The sequence below is a fragment of the Bombina bombina genome, chromosome 1 (assembly GCF_027579735.1).
Source record: "Bombina bombina isolate aBomBom1 chromosome 1, aBomBom1.pri, whole genome shotgun sequence".
Classification (NCBI taxonomy): Eukaryota; Metazoa; Chordata; class Amphibia; order Anura; family Bombinatoridae; genus Bombina; species Bombina bombina.
In genome coordinates, this window is record NC_069499.1 from 85,852,047 (window position 1) to 85,874,341 (window position 22,295).

The 22,295-nt window shown below is 40.9% G+C and overlaps 1 protein-coding gene across 1 annotated transcript in view; it reads right to left on the reverse strand.

Annotated features, from left to right (window-relative positions):
* Positions 1-22,295, reverse strand: part of AK7 (adenylate kinase 7) — a 177,037-nt gene that overhangs the window by 125,377 nt on the left and 29,365 nt on the right. The window contains exon 10 of the mRNA XM_053697496.1: positions 13,080-13,229. Within this exon, the coding sequence (XP_053553471.1) occupies positions 13,080-13,229 (150 nt within the window). The remainder of the gene's footprint in view (positions 1-13,079; positions 13,230-22,295) is intronic.

Below are 22,295 nucleotides of genomic sequence, written 5' to 3' on the forward strand. Positions count from 1 at the left end.
TGGAAACCGTAAGACTTTATTAGGGAACCTAGTGATGACGTGTAGATTGAGAAGAGAAGGGGACCGAGGACAGAGCCTTGCGGTACTCCGACAGAAAGTGGTGACGGGGCAGAGGAGGCCCCAGAGAAGGCTACACTAAAGGTACGGTTTGACAGGTAGGAAGAGAGCCACGAAAGGGCTGTGTCACAGATGCCGAAGGATTGGAGGGTTTGGAGCAAAAGAGGGTGGTCAACAGTGTCAAAGGCTGCGGACAGATCAAGTAGGATAAGCAGAGAGAAGTGGCCTTTTGATTTTGCTGTAAGTAGGTCGTTGGTAACCTTAACAATAGCTGTCTCTGTGGAGTGATGGGGACGAAATCCAGATTGCAGTGGGTCAAGAAGGGAGTTTAACGTAAGGAAATGGGATAGGCGTGCAGATACTAGTTTTTCGAGAAGCTTTGAGGCAAGAGGGAGGAGGGAAATAGGGCAGTAGTTGGATGGGGAGGTAGGATCAACGGAAGGATTTTTGAGGATAGGTGTGACCAGTGCATGTTTCAGCGATGAGGGAAATATACCGGTGCTGAGGGAGAGGTTGAAAATGTGTGTTAGTATAGGGGTAAGGGTAGCAGAGAGGGAGGGCAGTAGCTGTGAGGGGATAGGGTCAAGGGGACAGGTAGTGAGTTGAGAGCGCAGTATTATTTAGTGAAAAAAATATTATTAGGTAATTTATTTCTCTTGTAAGGTGTATCCAGTCCACGGATCATCCATTACTTGTGGGATATTCTCCTTCCCAACAGGAAGCTGCAAGAGGATCACCCACAGCAGAGCTGTCTATATAGCTCCTCCTCTAACTGCCACTACCAGTCATTCTCTTGCAGCTCTCGACAAGAAAGGAAGTAGCTAGAGAGATGTGGTGTTTTTATTTAGTTTATCTTCAATCAAAAGTTTGTTATTTTCAAATGGTACCGGAGTTGTACTATTTTAGCCTCAGGCAGAAAGTAGAAGAGTCTGCCTGTGGTCTTTGATGATCTTAGCAGGTTGTAACTAAGATCCATTGCTGTTCTCACACATAACTGAAGAGAGAGGTAACTTCAGCTGGGGGAATGGCGTGCAGGGTCTCCTGCTAAGAGGTATGTGCAGTTTAAATTTTTCTAGAGAAATGAATATGCTAGAAAATGCTGTTAATACCGGATTTATTTAAGGTAAGCCTGATTACAGTGATTTAATAACGACTAGTATCATGCTTGCTGTAAAAGGTAATATTCTTATTACTTTCTCACATTACTGAAAAGTAAAACGTTTGTTGGAAGTGTTTAAACGTTTTTTTATACATATTGGTGATAAAACTTTATTGGGGCCCAGTTTTTTCCACATGGCTGGCTAGATTTTGCCTAGGGGTAGTTTTGTTAGGCCCTCTCACTGCCTAAATGCGCATTAGATTTTGCAGCTTGAGACATCCAGTTTCCCTGAAGGAGTCCCCTGAACACTTAGGACCTCTCTAAAGGGTTTTTGTGCCTTTCAAAGTCGTTATATGGGCAGGTAGGGCCACAGCAGAGGCAGTTGGCAGTTTGTTGTGACTGTTGAAAAATGATTATATAATTTTTTTGATCCGGTTTTGAAACTAAGGGTTTAATCATCCATTTGCAAGTGGGTGCAATGCTCTGTTAGTCTATTATACACACTGTAAAAATTTAGTAAGATTTACTGCTTTTTATCACTGTTTTTCAATTTCTGACAAAATTTGTTTTTCTTAAAGGCACAGTACCGTTTTTATTTTTTGCTTGTTTACATTTATCAAAGTGTTTTCCAAGCTTGCTGGTCTCATTGCTAGTCTGTTTAAACATGTCTGACATAGAGGAAACTCCTTGTTCATTATGTTTAGAAGCCATTGTGGAACCCCCTCTTAGAATGTGTACCAAATGTACTGATTTTACTTTAAGTTATAAAGATTATATTCTGTAAATTTATCACCAGAGCAAACTGACAAGTTGGAAGTTATGCCGACTAACTCGCCTCACGTGTCAGAACCTTTGACTCCCGCTCAAGGGACTCCAGCTCAAGAAGCACCAAGTACATCTAGCGCGCCCATGGCGTTTACTTTACAAGACATGGCGGCAATTATGGATCATACCCTTACAGCGGTATTGTCCAATCTACCAGGGTTACAAGGAAAGTGAGACAGCTCTGGGGCTAGAAATAATACAGAGCACTCTGACGCTTTAGTAGCTATGTCTGATATCCCCTCACAATATGCAGAAGCTGAGGCAGGAGAGTTTCTTTCTGTGGGTGATTTTTCTGACTCAGGGAAGATCCTTCAACCTGATTCTGATATGTCAACATTTAAATTTAAGCTTGAACACCTCCGAGTGTTGCTCAGGGAGGTTTTAGCTACTCTGGATGACTGTGACACCATAATAGTGCCAGAGAAATTGTGTAGATTGGATAAATACTATGCAGTGCCTGTTTACACTGATGTTTTTCCAATACCTAAAAGGTTTTCAGAAATTATTACTAAGGAATGGGATAGACCAGGTGTACCGTTCTCCCCCCCCCTATTTTTTAGAAAATGTTTCCAATAGATGCCGCTACACAGGACTTATGGCAAACGGTCCCTAAGGTGGAGGGAGCACTCCAGCCTCTTGCATGCATTGCCCCGGTCACTGCTGATGCGGCCTTCTGGTTTGAGTCTCTGGAAGAGGCCTTACAGGTAGAAAATCCATTGGATGATATACTTGACAAGCTTAAAGCGCTTAAGCTAGCCAATTCATTTGTTTCTGACGCAGTTGTTCATTTAACTAAACTAACGGCTAAGAACTCAGGTTTTGCTATTCAGGTGCGTAGGGCGCTATGGCTTAAATCCTGGTCAGCTGACGTTACATCAAAGTCTAAGCTTCTCAATATTCCCTTCAAGGGGCAGACCCTATTCGGGCCTGGACTGAAGGGGATCATTTCTGATATTACTGGAGGAAAAGGTCATGCCCTTTCTCAGGATAGGTCTAACAAATTAAGGACCAAACAAACTAATTTTCGTGCCTTTCGAAACTTTAAGACGAGCGCGGCATCATCTTCCTCTAATACAAAACAAGAGGGAAATTTTGCCCAGTCCAAGCCAGTCTGGAGACCTAACCAGGCTTGGATCAAAGGTCAACAGGCCAAGAAGCCTGCTGCTGCCTCTAAGACAGCATGAAAGATTGGCCCCCGATCCGGTAACGGATCTAGTAGGGGGCAGACTTTCTGGCTTTGCCCAGGCTTGGGCAAGGGATGTCCAGGATCCCTGGGCGTTGGAAATTGTGTCCCAGGGATATCTTCTGGACTTCAAAGCTTCTTCCCCAAAAGGAAGATTTCACCTTTCACAATTATCTGCAGACCAGATAAAGAGAGAGGCATTCTTACATTGTGTTCAAGACCTCCTAGTTATGGGAGTGATCCACCCAGTTCCAAAGGAGGAACAGGGGCAAGGATTCTATTCAAATCTATTTGTGGTTCCCAAGAAAGAGGGAACCTTCAGACCAATCTTAGATCTCAAGATCCTAAACAAATTTCTCAGGGTCCCATCTTTCAAGATGGAGACTATTCGAACCATCCTACCTATGATCCAGGAGGGTCAATACATGACTACCGTGGACTTAAAGGATGCTTATCTTCACATTCTGATACACAAAGATCATCATCGGTTTCTCAGGTTTGCCTTCCTAGACCATCTTTACGAAGGTTCTGGGGTCACTTCTGGCGGTCCTAAGGCCGCGGGGCATAGCAGTAGCCCCTTACTTAGACGACATTCTGATACAGGCGTCGAATTTCCAAATTGCCAAGTCCCATACGGACATTGTTCTGGCATTCCTGAGGTCTCATGGGTGGAAAGTGAACGAAAAGAAGAGTTCTCTATCCCTTCTCACAAGAGTTTCCTTCCTGGGAACTCTAATAGATTCTGTAGAAATGAGGATTTACCTGACAGAGGCCAGGTTGTCAAAACTTCTAAATTCCTGCCGTGTTCTTTATTCTACTTATCGCCCTTCGGTGGCTCAGTGTATGGAAGTAATCGGCTTAATGGTAGCGGCAATGGACATAGTGCCGTTTGCCCGCCTACATCTCAGACCGCTGCAACTCTGCATGCTCAGTCAGTGGAATGGGGATTATACAGATTTGTCCCCTCTACTAAATCTGGATCAAGAGACCAGGGATTCTCTTCTCTGGTGGCTATCTCGAGTCCATCTGTCCAAATGTATGACCTTCCGCAGGCCAGATTGGACAATAGTAACAACAGATGCCAGCCTTCTGGGCTGGGGGGCAGTCTGGAACTCTCTGAAGGCTCAGGGGTCTTGGACTCAGGAGGAGGCTCTCCTTCTGATAAACATTCTGGAACTAAGAGCGATATTCAATGCTCTTCAGGCTTGGCCTCAGCTAGCGGCAGTGAGGTTCATCAGATTTCAGTCGGACAACATCACGACTGTAGCTTACATCAACCATCAATCGGGAACAAGGAGTTCCCTAGCGATGTTGGAGGTTTCAAAGATAATTCGTTGGGCAGAGATTCACTCTTGCCACCTATCAGCTATCCATATCCCAGGTGTAGAGAACTGGGAGGTGGATTTTCTAAGTCGACAGACTCTTCATCCGGGGGAGTGGGAGCTCCATCCGGAGGTGTTTGCACAGTTGATTCAACGTTGGGGCAAACCAGAACTGGATCTCATGGCGTCTCGCCAGAACGCCAAGCTTCCTTGTTACGGATCCAGGTCCAGGGATCCCAAGACAGCGCTGATAGATGCTCTAGCAGCGCCTTGGTCCTTCAACCTGGCTTATGTGTTTCCACCATTTCCTCTGCTCCCTCGTTTGATTGCCAAGATCAAGCAGGAGAGAGCTTCGGTGATTTTGATAGCACCTGCGTGGCCACGCAGGACTTGGTATGCAGATCTGGTGGACATGTCATCCTTTCCACCATGGACTCTGCCTCTGAGACAGGACCTTCTACTTCAGGGTCCTTTCAACCATCTAAATCTAATTTATCTGCGGCTGACTGCTTGGAGATTGAACGCTTGATTTTATCAAAGCGTGATTTCTCCGAGTCGGTCATTGATACCTTAATACAGGCGCGAAAGCCTGTCACCAGGAAAATCTATCATAATATATAGATATGGTGTAAATATCTTCATTGGTGTGAATCCAAGGGTTACTCATGGAGTAAGGTCAGGATTCCTATGATATTATCTTTTCTCCAAGATGGATTGGAGAAGGGTTTGTCAGCAAGTTCCTTAAAGGGACAGATTTCTGCTCTGTCTATTCTTTTGCACAAACGTCTGGCTGAGGTTCCAGACGTGCAGGCGTTTTGTCAGGCTTTAGTCAGAATTAAGCCTGTGTATAAACCTGTGGCTCCGCCTTGGAGTTTAAATTTAGTTCTTAAGGTTCTTCAAGGTGTTCCGTTTGAACCTTTGCATTCCATAGATATTAAGATCTTATCTTGGAAAGTTTTGTTTTTAGTAGCTATCTCCTCGGCTCGAAGAGTTTCGGAGTTATCTGCTTTACAATGTGATTCTCCTTATCTCATTTTTCATTCCGATAAGGTAGTGTTACGTACCAAACCTGGTTTTTTACCTAAGGTGGTTTCTAATAAAAATATCAATCAGGAGATTGTTGTACCGTCACTGTGTCCTAATCCTTCTTCAAAGAAGGAACGTCTTTTACACAGTCTTGACGTGATTCGTGCTTTAAAGTTTTATTTACAAGCTACTAAAGATTTTCGTCAAACATCTGCATTGTTTGTTGTCTACTCTGGACAGAGGAGAAGCTAAAAGGCTTCGGCAACTTCTCTTTCTTTTTGGCTAAGGAGTATAATACGCTTAGCTTATGAGACTGCTGGCCAGCAGCCTCCTGAAAGGATTACAGCTCATTCTACTAGAGCGGTAGCTTCCACATGGGCTTTTAAGAATGAGGCTTCTGTTGAACAGATTTGTAAGGCGGCAACTTGGTCTTCGCTTCATACTTTTTCAAAATTCTATAAATGTCATACTTTTGCTTTTTCGGAGGCTATTTTTGGGAGAAAGGTTTTGCAGGCAGTGGTGCCTTCCGTTTAAGCACCTGCCTTGTCCCTCCCTTCATCCGTGTCCTATAGCTTTGGTATTGGTATCCCACAAGTAATGGATGATCCGTGGACTGGATACACCTTACAAGAGAAAACAAAATTTATGCTTACCTGATAAATTTATTTCTCTTGTGGTGTATCCAGTCCATGGCCCGCCCTGTCATTTTAAGGCAGGTGTGTTTTATTTTTAAACTACAGTCACCACTGCACCCTATGGTTTCTCCTTTCTCTTGCTTGTCTTCGGTCGAATGACTGGTAGTGGCAGTTAGAGGAGGAGCTATATAGACAGCTCTGCTGTGGGTGATCCTCTTGCAGCTTCCTGTTGGGAAGGAGAATATCCCACAAGTAATGGATGATCCGTGGACTGGATACACCACAAGAGAAATAAATTTATCAGGTAAGCATAAATTTTGTTTTTGCATTACCCATTACTTAAGCTATATCATTAAAGGAATATGAAAGTCAAAATGTCATGATTTCAGTAGATGGTGCAATTAACAACAGCAACAACAAAAAAATAATTTATTTCTTATGGCAAACTAGCTACTTGATAATAAAAGTAAAGTAGAACTTCAAACTCTGTGTGAAAGTTTAATATGGTGTCCTTTTAATGATACATGTGTCTCACTATACTCGTACAAGGAACATTAGATAAACGCTATGATTTTGTATATTTTTAAAAATTTTTACAATTAAGAAATCAAAAATGTTGATATAGCAAAGTTATTGTATTTAGGAATTTAAAAGACAGACACTGAAAATGTGTCATTAAATAATGTTAAAGTGATGGTAAACTCTCCCCTTTAATGTTAGTGATATTTTAGATGGAGTTTAATTCATCAGTTGTAATGAAGATGCGCTATAAATTACTTTTTAATGTAGATGTGAAATTCAAATACCCCACGCTCCGCCACCCACTTCAAAAGTCAATTTTTCTGTGAGCTAACGGTTTGAATTGTTGTCCAATCAGGGCTCTTCCCATATGGGACTTGTGTTGTAGCTAAACTTGTAATATCAGCACAATTTAAACGGAGCGCAAATGATCACGAAATCGTTTGCGTGCCACTTGTAATCTAGCCCTTTATTATTTTTATTATTAATAATAATAATAATCAGTGTTCTTTACAGAAAAGTTTGCCAGCCGGGTGGCATTATGAAGTAGCCGGGTGGGGGGGAGTGTAATAACAATGTATTTAAAGGGACAGTCTACACCCAGTATATTTTTTGTTAAACTACTGTTAAATGGCATTTTAACATTGTTAAGCGTGTCCCTCATGTCTCTGCTTCTATGAAGTGCAGGAAAATTTTAAATAATTATTGCTGGTTTGCAGTTAAAAATGGAGGTTAAGCTCCGCCCACCACTTGGTGTATAGTTGTATATGTCTAGTTGTGGCCATTCACAATCGACTCGTACATAAGTTTTAATGCATGCGCAATTGATACAGAGGAGTGTTGCTGCCTAACAATTCCCCAGAAACTGTAAGTACAAATTTTCGTTCCTTCTCTGCATAGCGCTATAGTCATAGCGGTAAATGCAGTGCCGCATCAGATGTGGATAGTGTGAGCAGAGGGAGGCTGCTCTGCTGCAGGTAGTAAAATGTTAGGAGGGGAAGGGGGATTTCCATGTGCGCAACTTTAATTTCACTGGCATACCCTGTCACATCTTGCAAGAACGCTCCTGTGCTCTCTGCCTCTCAACTCCAGCAGCTACACGGAACGACTTTTGTGAAGGGAACTGCAATCATATCAGATCTTTTACTTGGAATTCCTGTGTCTGTTTCTTGTCAGAGCCAACACGCTGCTCCAGACCTGCCCTCTGTTTACTACAACCTCTGTTGTCTGTCTTAATAGCTCTTGTTGTGGACGCTTAAATAATAAATCACTAAAGCTACAGATAAGCTTCTGAATCGGTTTCTCTTTGCTATGCATGCACACGTTATTGGTGGGGGAGGAGATTGAACGGGAACTTTTAGACTTCAGGACAGCCTGGCTAGGAAAGGGAGGGGGAGGAGGGGGGGCATTAAAATGAAAGGACTGACAGTGTATTAGATGTCTGGAAACTCCTGATACACTTGATCCATAAGAGATGAATGTTGACTTCAGACATACCCATATTCTGTTAATACTGTGTGTTGTGTCTTGCATGTCAAACTGCACTGTTGCATGCCTTTCTATATTTACCTTATCAGTGGCAATATTATCTATCCCATTGATGCAACACTAAAGATTGCATTTAAAAAGTTTTTATGGCCATAGCTTGTGAAGCCTTGCAGTTTTCCCAGAGTAAAGCAAATGTTTATAAAAATGTTACATTATCCTATTTAATTGATCCTACTAATATTGAGCGCCTCTAATGTGTATATCTATGTGTATGTGTGCGTCTGTGTGTGTGTATCTATCTATCTATATATATCTATATCTATATCTATATATATATGTGTGTGTGTGTGCGTATGTATCTGTATATGTCTTTGTATGTATGTGTGTACGGTTATATATATATATATGTGTGTGTGTTTGTATCTGTGTATGTGTGTGTGTGAATATATATATGTGTGTGTGTGCGTGTGTGAATATATATATATATATATATATATATATATATATATATATATATATATATATATATATACATATATATATAAGCAAACAAACCTGCACAACGGAGCGCAACATGGATCCCAAATATCAATGTTGGTGAGTAATCCTTATGAGGCGCAGATGGAGAGAGGGTATGTAGATGAAGGATTCTTCAGTAAAAAATATAGAGGGCAGCCACTTTTCCCTGTGTGCCTGCAAACACACTCTAATAGAAAGTATTTCCAAAGGATGGGAAAAGAAGGCGCTCAAAGTCCATAAAAAGGTTTATTAAATTGTATTAAAATCATACAAAATTTAAAAGCGGTCAAGCACAGCAAAAAAATGCCAAAACAGGCACGTGAACAGGTGAGTCAGCAAACATTTTGCGCGCTTGCGCACTTGGTCACTGCTTGAATCCACACCTGTTCACGATGCAATTTATAGCCAGGTTTATTAAAGAGATACATCTTCCAATATTTAAAGTACCTGTAATGACCTATACTTTAGAGAACTGAAAGAAGCATGTCTGTATGTCTTATATATTCTTAAACTGACAACCATGTATAGTACACAGAACCACTTGTCATTCATCTATCTATTTAACATGAAAAGTCTGATTATAAAAAAAAATCATACCAGACAGAACATCTTAACTTCATGACAAAAGTATTATGACTGTGTGATACACCTATTATACTAAAACAAATCAAAGAGGTTTTCCTTGTGTATTAAACCTATGTAAAGAGATATCTTTGCTAGACCCATCTTGTGTACCACACATGAAGATTTATCTATGTACTTAACCCTTGAAGGTGAATCGCACATAACTTTAAGTATTTTCTATTCATATTTTATCCACTATATTCACATGGGACAATAGATATTGATCTATATATTTACCTTATATATATATATATGAAATTTACCCTGGATAAAAGGGAAATTCTTTGGATGTTTAACCTACAAACCACTCATCCATTAGGTTTAAATATGAGGAGAGATCTGGATCTATTTACTTAATTGTCTCGTATTTTTTATATTCAGGCCTTTGTAATCTTTATATGTAGAATTTAAATATTTAGATGTTAGAGCTTTAGTTCGTTTGCAGAAAATGAGATAAAGTGTATAATAAGATCATCTCATCAATGTATACTAACATTTTAAATTCAATCATCTAAATAAATTTCATATATATAAGGTAAATATATAGATCAATATCTATTGTCCCATGTGAATATAGTGGATAAAATAAGAATAGAAAATACTTAAAGTTATGTGCGATTCACCTTCAAGGGTTAAGTACATAGATCAATCTTCATGTGTGGTACACAAGATGGGTCTGGCAAAGATATCTCTTTACATAGGTTTAATACACAAGGAAAACCTCTTTGATTTGTTTTTGTATAATAGGTGTATCACACAGTCATAATACTTTTGTCATGTAAGTTAAGATGTTCTGTCTGGTATGATTTTTTTAATAATCAGACCTTTCATGTTAAATAGATAGATGAATGACAAGTGGTTCTGTGTTCTATACATGGTTGTCAGTTTAAGAATATATAAGACATACAGACATGCTTCTTTCAGTTCTCTAAAGTATAGGTCATTACAGGTACTTAAATATTGGAAGATGTATCTCTTTAATAAAACTGGCTATAAATTGCATCGTGAACAGGTGTGGAATCAAGCAGTGACCAAGTGCGCAAGCGCACGAAACGTTTGCTGACTCACCTGTTCACGTACCTGTTTTGGCATTTTTTGCTGTGCTTGACCGCTTTTAAATTTTGTATGATTTTAATACAATTTAATAAACCTTTTGACTTTTTATGGACTTGGAGCGCCTTGTTTTCCCATCCTTTGGAAATACAGGTGGCCCTCGTTTTACAACGGTTCAATTTACACCGTTTCAGAATAACAACCTTTTTTTCCAGTCATGTGACTGCTATTAAAAAGCATTAAGAAGCAGTGTATTATTAAAATAGCCAGTAGGTTGAGCTGTCCGCTTGTGTTGCAGCAAAGCCAAGCAAGCTGAAATTAATCAGTTTAACCAGACCTGAGCTATTGAACAGATTTCATGGGAACAAGATCTTCCTGTCTATAACTCAGTCCAGATTGGAATGCATAGAAAGAACTGTTTGCAAAAAAATGCAAGTGAAGTCTGTGTTGTGTGATTATTTTATTAGGTTTATAATGCTGTTTAGCAAATGCTTTTATTTATTTAACTTAGTTTAATTATATATTCTGTGTTGTGTGATTAATTTATTAGGTTTATAATGCTGTCTAGCATTTAAAGTCTTCATTTCAAAGCTTTTAAAATAATGTATTAGGTGTTACTTATGACAATTTTGAGAGGTGCCTGGAACCTATCTCCCTCACTTCCTATTGACTTACATTATAAACTGGGTTTCAATTTACAACGGTTTTGATTTACAACTATTCCTTCTGGAACCTAACCCTGGCGTAAACTGAGGGCTACCTGTACTATATATATATATCTGGAACAGAAGAGGGAAGGGTGCACAGCAAAAAATAGACCTCCTGGTGTAGTATGTCAAATGTACTTGGTGCTATTTAGCAGAAAAAAGCCAAATGGAAACTCACGTTTTTCCACCTGAACTCCTATAAGGTATGGATACAGCTCTGTGTGGTTTGTAACCACTGGAGAAGGCAATTCAATCCCCTTGTCCCTTGCAGCATACATTCCCCTTCTTAGACTCTGTTCTCACCTCCCCAGATGAACCACTTTGAAAGGTGAATCTATATTGAGGGGTCTGTAATAATGTATTATACCTGGTGACTGACACATCATATTGTGGCATACAATTTTAATATTTGGCCAATTTTTTGTCAAAGTATTCATGTTTTTTATTATTGCACAAATGGACTCATGAGAGACTTTTTAATTGAATAAAATCACTTGTTTTTTTAATCACATTGGTGTGCAGGTATATAGTGCATATCTCTTCCCACAAAAGTTATTACAGACCCCTCAATATAGATTCACCTTTTGAAGTGGTTCATCTTCTGCTGAGGAGGTGAGAACAGAGTCTAAGAAGGGGAACGTATGCTGCAAGGTACAAGGGGATTGAATTGCCTTCTCCAGTGGTTACGAACCACACAGAGCTGTATCCATACCTCATAGGAGTTGAGGTGGAAAAATGTGAGTTTCCATTTGGCTTTTTTGTGCTAAATAGCACCAAATACATTTGACATACTACACAAGGAGGTCTCTTTTTTGCTGTGCGCCCTTCCCTCTTCTGTTCCAGATTCCTGTTGGAAGTTTTCCTGTTTTCAGGGGGACTTCATTTCCATTTTTGGATCAGGCTGCAAGCAAAAGACTAACCTTTCTCCCTAGACAAAAACACTGGACAAGTGTATTTGGGATATCCGGGGAGACCTGTCATCTCCGGACACACTGGTACTCCTATCTTTGGGACATTCTATTTTTGTAGCGCTGTATTGTTTCTGTGTATATGTGTGTGTGTATATATATATATATATATATATATATATACATATACATATACATACAGACTAATTAATAAGCAAGATCAATTACAAAATAAATTTACAAATCTACAGTTTTCATTCATAAGGATAGTGTGTGGCCCAGAAACTAAGGTTTACAAATGACATGCAAAGGAATAAATTACCTGCACACGTAACTACCACGAGCACAGAGCACAATCAAATTGCTACTGCTGGCACACTATATACTAAATGAGGAGGAGGTGCATAGCTGTGTCTGGGTGCACAGATAGCAAATCAGGATAAACATTTTTTTTTTAAATAAAATAATAAGTAATGAGGAGTTAAAGTTCATTAGACTTTATTAACAATAACATAATTCAATAATTGAAAAAAATAAAAAAAAATGACCACAAGAATATAAAGATTATTTATATGATAAAAACTCACAGTAGAAAAAATCACAAGTAAAAAGCAAACAGAGCTGCTACTAGGCAGCCACAATAACTATCAATAGTTCTTAGAACTGATGCCGGTCCGCCTACAATAAATGTCCCCTGCATTTCCAGCTGAGGCAAAAAAACTGAACATACACAATTTCATATATCTAACTGAAAAATACTAAACGTGCACTGCTAAACTGTCAAACAAGACAAGGGCTAGCTGGACAAGAAGAAAGCAGTGGGTGGAGCTTGGTGGCCATTTTCAGTTGCTAACAAACGATGATTATTTAAAAGTTTCATGTACTACTTACAAGCTTATAAATGTTGAAACCATTGCAAGATACTTGTTTGGTATGTAACAATAAGTAGTAAAGAATAAATATTGGGTCTAGACTGTCCCTTTAATGATAATTTGTGGACATTTTAAAAATGCTATATAATCATATAATTATGTACAACTTTTATGACCATTAGGACCCAACTTGTATTTTTTACCCAGATTATGATATAAATGAGAAAGGATTTTTTCATTACCAGAAGTCCTCTGCATTTCTTGTATTCTTCGATCACAGAATCAATATTCTCAATCAGACCAGCCTGAGCGACCCAGTTAATATTAAAATTTTCTTTCAAGTATACAGCCTCCATTCTCAAATTTACAAGCAAGGTATCAACTTCTAATTGCTAAAAAAAAAAACATAAAAAGGTTAATTAATATGATAAAATAAAAACAAAGTCATTAATTTGCAGTAAAATGAAAGCAATAATATGATTAAAGGGACATGAAACCCAAAATCACTACTATAGTGAAAGGGTTCACAGCTACACTATAAAAATACTCTGAAATGTTTATATGTTCAGAGAGAAAATATATAGAGTATTTGCTTTTTTAGTTTGCATCTTGCTCAAATCTGAGATCTAATCTCTTACCATTTGATGAAAATTTATCATATTAGATCTTGTCAGCACGGTTTCCCCTCAACAATACCTTGTTAAATAAATAATTTAGAATTACAAGTATTAATTTACAAGCAAATAAACCGGGCTCCAGTTTAGATATAATGCTCAATGTTTAGAGCCTGAGTTTGATGCTTTGGCCCCAATTTATCAAGCTGCATACGCAGTTCTGGGGGCCCAACGCTGCAGGCTCACATCAGACCGCAACTTCCTACCCAGTATGCCAGCTATTAGCCGGTGGATTAAATCTCCACAGGTAAGTTCATCCCAGGGTGATTGACATCCCCCTACTCGCTGCCACCAGGCTAGCGTGAGCAGGGGCGGCATTGCACAATTGCTGCAATACGATGCCCGCATTCTGCGATCCCGGTCGGACAGGTCCGTGTGAGCGAACACTCTCCATCCAGCAGTAGATAAATGCAGGCCATAATCTGAATATGAAAAAACATAATTTCTCCAACATTGGTGTGTCCGGTCCACGGCGTCATCCTTACTTGTGGGATATTCTCTTCCCCAACAGGAAATGGCAAAGAGTCCCAGCAAAGCTGGTCACATGATCCCTCCTAGGCTCCGCCCACCCCAGTCATTCTCTTTGCCGTTACACAGGCAACATCTCCACGGAGATGGTTAAGAGTTTTTTGTAGTTTTATTCTTCTATCAAGTGTTTGTTATTTTAAAATAGTGCTGGTATGTACTATTTACTTTGAAACAGAAAAGGATGAAGATTTCTGTTTGTAAGAGGAAGATGATTTTTAGCAGACAGTAACTAAAATCGATTGCTGTTTCCACACAGGACTGTTGAGATGAAGTAACTTCAGTTGGGGGAAACAGTTAGCAGTCTTTTCTGCTTAAAGGTACAGTCTACACCAAAAATGTTCTTATTTAAAAAGATAGATAATCCCTTTATTACCCATTCCCCGTTTTTGCGTAACCAACACAGTTATATTAATATACTTTTTACCTCTGTGATTACCTTGTATCTAATCCTTTGCAGACAGCCTCCTTATCTAAGTGCCTTTGACAGACATGCAGTGTAGTCAATCAGTGAAGACTCCTAAATAACTTCACGGGAGTGAGCACAATGTTATCTATATGACACATGTGAACTAGCACAGTCTAACTGTGAAAAACTTTCAAAATGCTCTGAGCTAGGAGGCGGTTTTCAACTGTTTAGAAATCAGTTTGAGCCTAGCTAGGTTTAGCTTTTCAAAAATACCACCAAGGGAACAAAGCAAATTTGATGATAAAAGTAAATTGGAAAGTTGTTTAAAATTGCATGCCCTATCTGAATCATGAAAGTTTAATTTTGACTAGACTGTCCCTTTAAGGTATGACTAGCCATATTTCTAACAAGACCATGTAATGCTGGAAGGCTGTCATTTCCCCTCATGGGGACCGGTAAGCCATTTTCTTAGTTAAACATAAAAGAATAAAGGGCTTCAAAAAGGGCTTAAAAACTGGTAGACATTTTTCTGGGCTAAAACAATTGCTTTACTAGGCATATTATGCAGATTCTAACTAATTATTGGTATTATAATCTTGGGGAACGTTTAGAAAAACGGCAGGCACTGTGTTGGACACCTTTTTCAGATGGGGGCCTTTCTAGTTATAGACAGAGCCTCATTCTGGGACTGTATAGGGGTTAAATGTAAAAATGGCTCCGGTTCCGTTAATTTAAGGGTTAAAGCTCTGAAATTTGGTGTGCAATACTTTTAATGCTTTAAGACACTGTGGTGAAATTTTGGTGAATTTTGAACAATTCCTTCATACTTTTTCACATATTCAGTAATAAAGTGTTTTCAGTTTGAAATTTAAAGTGACAGTAACGGTTTTATTTTAAAACGTTTTTTTGTGCTTTGTTGACAAGTTTAAGCCTGTTTAACATGTCTGTACCATCAGATAAGCTATGTTCTATATGTATGAAAGCCAATGTGTCTCCCCATTTAAATTTATGTGATAATTGTGCCATAGTGTCCAAACAAAGTAAGGACAGTAATGCAACAGATAATGATATTGCCCAAGATGATTCCTCAAATGAGGGGAGTAAACATGATACTACATCATCCCCTACTGTGTCTACACCAGTTATGCCCACACAGGAGGCCCCTAGTACATCTAGTGCGCCAATACTTATTACCATGCAACAATTAACGGCTGTAATGGATAACTCCATAGCAAATCTTTTATCCAAAATGCCTACTTATCAGAGAAAGCGCGATTGCTCTGTTTTAAACACTGAAGAGCAAGAGGACGCTGATGATAACTGTTCTGACATACCCTCACACCAATCTCAAGGGGCCATGAGGGAGGTTTTGTCTGATGGAGAAATTTCAGATTCAGGAAAAATTTCTCATCAAGCTGAACCTGATGTTGTGACATTTAAATTTAAATTAGAACATCTCCGCGCACTGCTTAAGGAGGTGTTATCTACTCTGGATGATTGTGACAATTTGGTCATTCCAGAGAAATTATGTAAGATGGACAAGTTCCTAGAGGTTCCGGTGCCCCCCGACGCTTTTCCTATACCCAAGCGGGTGGCGGACATAGTAAATAAAGAGTGGGAAAGGCCCGGCATACCTTTTGTTCCCCCCCCCCTATATTTAAGAAATTATTTCCTATAGTCGACCCCAGAAAGGACTTATGGCAGACAGTCCCCAAGGTCGAGGGGGCGGTTTCTACTCTAAACAAACGCACTACTATTCCTATCGAAGATAGTTGTGCTTTCAAAGATCCTATGGATAAGAAATTAGAGGGTTTGCTTAAAAAGATTTTTGTACAGCAAGGTTACCTTCTACAACCAATTTCATGCATTGTTCCTGTCACTACGGCAGCGTGTTTCTGGTTCGAGGAACTAGAAAAATCGCTCAGTAAAGAATCTTCCTATGAGGAGGTTATGGACAGAGTTCAAGCACTTAAATTGGCTAACTCTTTTGTTTTAGATGCCGCTTTGCAATTAGCTAGATTAGCGGCGAAAAATTCAGGGTTTGCTGTCGTGGCGCGCAGAGTGCTTTGGCTAAAGTCTTGGTCAGCGGATGTGTCTTCCAAGACAAAATTGCTTAACATTCCTTTCAAAGGTAAAACATTATTTGGACCTGATTTGAAAGAGATTATTTCAGAAATCACTGGGGGAAAGGGCCACGCCCTCCCACAGGATAGGTCTTTTAAGGCTAATAATAAGCCTAATTTTCGTCCCTTTCGCAGAAACGGACCAGTCTCTAATTCTGTATCCTCTAAGCAAGAGGGTAATACTTCACAACCCAAACCAGCCTGGAAACCAATGCAAGGCTGGAACAAGGGTAAGCAGGCCAAGAAGCCTACCACTGCTACCAAAACAGCATGAAGGGATAGCCCCCGATCCGGGACCGGATCTAGTGGGGGGCAGACTTTCTCTCTTTGCTCAGGCTTGGGCAAGAGATGTTCAGGATCCTTGGGCGCTAGAAATAGTTTCTCAAGGTTATCTCCTGGAATTCAAGGAACTACCCCCAAGGGGAAGGTTCCACAGGTCTCAATTATCTTCAAACCAAATAAAGAGACAGGCATTCTTACATTGTGTAGAAGACCTGTTAAAGATGGGAGTGATACATCCAGTTCCAATAAGAGAACAAGGAATGGGATTTTATTCCAATCTGTTCATAGTTCCCAAAAAAGAGGGAACATTCAGACCAATTTTGGATCTAAAGATCCTAAACAAATTTCTCAGGGTACCATCGTTCAAAATGGAAACTATTCGAACGATCCTACCTACTATCCAGGAAAATCAATTTATGACTACCGTGGATTTAAAGGATGCGTACCTACATATTCCTATCCACAAGGAACATCATCAGTTCCTAAGGTTCACTTTTCTGGACAAGCATTACCAGTTTATGGCACTTCCATTTGGATTAGCCACTGCTCCAAGGATTTTCACAAAGGTACTAGGGTCCCTTCTAGCGGTTCTAAGACCAAGGGGCATTGCAGTAGTACCTTACTTGGACGACATCCTGATTCAAGCGTCGTCCCTGTCAAAAGCAAAGGCTCATACGGACATCGTCCTAGCCTTTCTCAGATCTCACGGATGGAAGGTGAACAAAGAAAAAAGTTCTCTGTCCCCGTCAACAAGAGTTCCCTTCTTGGGAACAATAATAGATTCCTTAGAAATGAGGATTTTTCTGACAGAGGTCAGAAAATCAAAACTTCTAAGCTCTTGTCAAGTACTTCATTCTGTTCCTCGTCCTTCCATAGCGCAGTGCATGGAAGTAATAGGATTGATGGTTGCAACAATGGACATAGTTCCTTTTGCACGAATTCATCTAAGACCATTACAACTGTGCATGCTCAGACAGTGGAATGGGGATTATACAGACTTGTCTCCGACGATTCAAGTAGATCAAAAGACCAGAGATTCACTCCGTTGGTGGCTGACCCTGGACAATCTGTCACAGGGAATGAGCTTCCGCAGACCAGAGTGGGTCATTGTCACGACCGACGCCAGCCTAGTGGGCTGGGGCGCGGTCTGGGAATCCCTGAAAGCTCAGGGTCTATGGTCTCGGGAAGAGTCTCTTCTCCCGATAAACATTCTGGAACTGAGAGCGATATTCAATGCTCTCAGAGCTTGGCCTCAACTAGCAAAGGCCAAATTCATAAGGTTTCAGTCAGACAACATGACGACCGTTGCATATATCAATCATCAGGGGGGAACAAGGACTTCCCTGGCGATGAAAGAAGTGACCAAGATAATTCAATGGGCGGAGGATCACTCCTGCCACTTGTCTGCGATCCACATCCCAGGAGTGGAAAATTGGGAAGCGGATTTTCTGAGTCGTCAGACATTCCATCCGGGGGAGTGGGAACTCCATCCGGAAATCTTTGCCCAAATAACTCAATTATGGGGCATTCCAGACATGGATCTGATGGCGTCTCGTCAGAACTTCAAGGTTCCTTGCTACGGGTCCAGATCCAGGGATCCCAAGGCGACCCTAGTAGATGCACTAGTAGCACCTTGGACCTTCAACCTAGCTTATGTATTCCCACCGTTTCCTCTCATCCCCAGGCTGGTAGCCAGGATCAATCAGGAGAGGGCCTCGGTGATCTTGATAGCTCCTGCGTGGCCACGCAGGACTTGGTATGCAGACCTGGTGAATATGTCATCGGCTCCACCATGGAAGCTACCTTTGAGACAGGACCTTCTTGTTCAGGGTCCATTCGAACATCCGAATCTGGTTTCCCTCCAACTGACGGCTTGGAGATTCAACGCTTGATTTTATCAAAGCGTGGGTTTTCAGATTCTGTAATAGATACTCTGATTCAGGCTAGAAAGCCTGTAACTAGAAAAATTTACCATAAAATATGGAAAAAATATATCTGTTGGTGTGAATCTAAAGGATTCCCATGGAACAAGATAAAAATTCCTAAGATTCTATCCTTTCTACAAGAAGGTTTGGAGAAAGGATTATCTGCAAGTTCTCTGAAGGGACAGATCTCTGCTTTATCTGTTTTACTTCACAAAAGACTGGCAGCTGTGCCAGATGTTCAAGCATTTGTTCAGGCTCTGGTTAGGATCAAGCCTGTTTACAGACCTTTGACTCCTCCCTGGAGTCTAAATCTAGTTCTTTCAGTTCTTCAAGGGGTTCCGTTTGAACCCTTACATTCCGTAGATATTAAGTTATTATCTTGGAAAGTTTTGTTTTTGGTTGCAATTTCTTCTGCTAGAAGAGTTTCAGAGTTATCTGCTCTGCAGTGTTCTCCGCCCTATCTGGTGTTCCATGCAGATAAGGTGGTTTTGTGTACTAAGCCTGGTTTTCTTCCGAAAGTTGTTTCCAACAAAAATATTAACCAGGAGATAGTTGTACCTTCTTTGTGTCCGAATCCAGTTTCAAAGAAGGAACGTTTGTTACACAATTTGGACGTAGTCCATGCTCTAAAATTCTATTTAGAGGCTACTAAAGATTTCAGACAAACATCTTCCTTGTTTGTTGTTTATTCTGGTAAAAGGAGAGGTCAAAAAGCGACTTCTACCTCTCTTTCCTTTTGGCTTAAAAGCATTATCCGAATGGCTTATGAGACTGCCGGACGGCAGCCTCCTGAAAGAATCACAGCTCACTCCACTAGGGCTGTGGCTTCCACATGGGCCTTCAAGAACGAGGCTTCTGTTGACCAGATATGTAAGGCAGCGACTTGGTCTTCTCTTCACTGCACACTTTTGCCAAATTTTACAAATTTGATACTTTTGCTTCTTCGGAGGCTATTTTTGGGAGAAAGGTTTTGCAAGCCGTGGTGCCTTCCATTTAGGTGACCTGATTTGCTCCCTCCCTTCATCCGTGTCCTAAAGCTTTGGTATTGGTTCCCACAAGTAAGGATGACGCCGTGGACCGGACACACCAATGTTGGAGAAAACAGAATTTATGCTTACCTGATAAATTACTTTCTCCAACGGTGTGTCCGGTCCACGGCCCGCCCTGGTTTTTTAATCAGGTCTGATGAATTATTTTCTCTAACTACAGTCACCACGGTATCATATGGTTTCTCCTATATATATTTCCTCCTGTCCGTCGGTCGAATGACTGGGGTGGGCGGAGCCTAGGAGGGATCATGTGACCAGCTTTGCTGGGACTCTTTGCCATTTCCTGTTGGGGAAGAGAATATCCCACAAGTAAGGATGACGCCGTGGACCGGACACACCGTTGGAGAAAGTAATTTATCAGGTAAGCATAAATTCTGTTTTATGCTTACCTGATAAATTTATTTCTCTTGTAGTGTAGTCAGTCCACGGGTCATCCATTACTTATGGAATATATCTCTTCCTAACAGGAAGCTGCAAGAGGATCACCCAAGCAGAGCTGCTATATAGTTCCTCCCCTCACATGTCATATTCAGTCATTCGACCAAAACCAGACGAGAAAGGAGAAACCATAGGGTGCAGTGGTGACTGGAGTTTAATTAAAATTTAGATCTGCCTTAAAGACAGGGCGGGCCGTGGACTGACTACACTACAAGAGAAATAAATTTATCAGGTAAGCATAAATTATGTTTTCTCTTGTTAAGTGTAGTCAGTCCACGGGTCATCCATTACTTATGGAATACCAATACCAAAGCTAAAGTACACGGATGAAGGGAGGGACAAGGCAGGAACATTAAACAGAAGGAACCACTGCCTGAAGTACCTTTCTCCCAAAAATAGCCTCCGAAGAAGCAAAAGTGTCAAATTTGTAAAATTTTGAAAAAGTGTGAAGTGAAGACCAAGTTGCAGCCTTGCAAATCTGTTCAACAGAGGCCTCATTTTTAAAGGCCCAGGTGGAAGCCACAGCTCTAGTAGAATGAGCTGTAATCCTTTCAGGAGGCTGCTGTCCAGCAGTCTCATAGGCTAAACGTATTATGCTACGAAACCAGAAAGAGAGAGAGGTAGCAGAAGCCTTTTGACCTCTTCTCTGTCCAGAGTAAACGACAAACAGGGAAGAAGTTTGACGAAAATCTTTAGTTGCCTGCAAATAGAACTTCAGGGCACGGACTACGTCCAGATTATGCAAAAGTCGTTCCTTCTTTGAAGAAGGGTTAGGACACAGTGATGGAACAACAATCTCTTGATTGATATTCCTGTTAGTAACTACCTTAGGTAAGAACCCAGGTTTAGTACGCAGAACTACCTTGTCTGAATGAAAAATCAGATAAGGAGAATCGCAATGTAAGGCAGATAACTCAGAGACTCTTTGAGCCGAGGAAATAGCCATCAAAAACAGAACCTTCCAGGATAACAGCTTGATATCAATGGAATGAAGGGGTTCAAATGGAACGCCTTGAAGAACGTTAAGAACTAAGTTTAACCCCTTAATGACAACTGACGTACCAGGTACGTCATGCATTAACAACCAGTTAATGACAATAGACGTACCTGGTACGTCAGTTGTCTAAGAGAGTGCTGGAAGCGATCGCAATCGCTTCCAGCAGCTCTCAGGGTATTGCAGTGATGCCTCCATATGGAGGCATCCTGCAATACCTTTTTAGAAGACTCTGATGCAGAGAGAGCCACTCTGTGGTCCTCTCTGCACCGGTAGCGATGGTGCCGGTTCGTTGGTGGGTGGGAGCATAACAGGGAGGCGGGTGGGAGGCCCATCGCTACCCGGCATCCGGTTCCTGTAAGTGCAATGTGCACGCCGGGTGCCGGGAGCGTGCGGGGGCGCACGTGCGCGTGCGCGATTAGCTGGCCACTGACACCAATGAGGAGGGAAGAGGGGGGAAAAAGATTTTAAAAATATAAATATATAAGGATCTGGGAGGGGGTTGGGGTATTGTGGGGGGCTGCTACACTACAGAAAATATTAATAATTGCAAAAAGAGAAAAAGATACTTTTGTTTTTGGGGGCAAATTGGGTACTGGCAGACAGCTGCCAGTACCCAAGATGGCGGCAAATAGGTAGGGGAGAGTGTTAGAGAGCTGGGGGGGGGATCATGGAGGTTGGGGCTAAGGCAGGGGTCCATCACAGCTAAAACATTTTATTTTTTTTTATTAAAAAAAAAGAAAAACTCCTTTTATTTAGTACTGGCAGACTTTCTGCCAGTACTTAAGATGGCGGGGACAATTGTGGGGTGGGGGAGGGAAGAGAGCTGTTTGGGAGGGATCAGGGGGTGGGATGTGTCAGGTGGGAGGCTGATCTCTACCCTAAAGCTAAAATTAACCCTGCAAGCTCCCTACAACCTACCTAATTAACCCCTTCACTGCTGGGCATAATTTACGTGTGGTGCGCAGCAGCATTTAGCGGCCTTCTAATTACCAAAAAGCAACCCCAAAGCCATATAAGTCTGCTATTTCTGAACAAA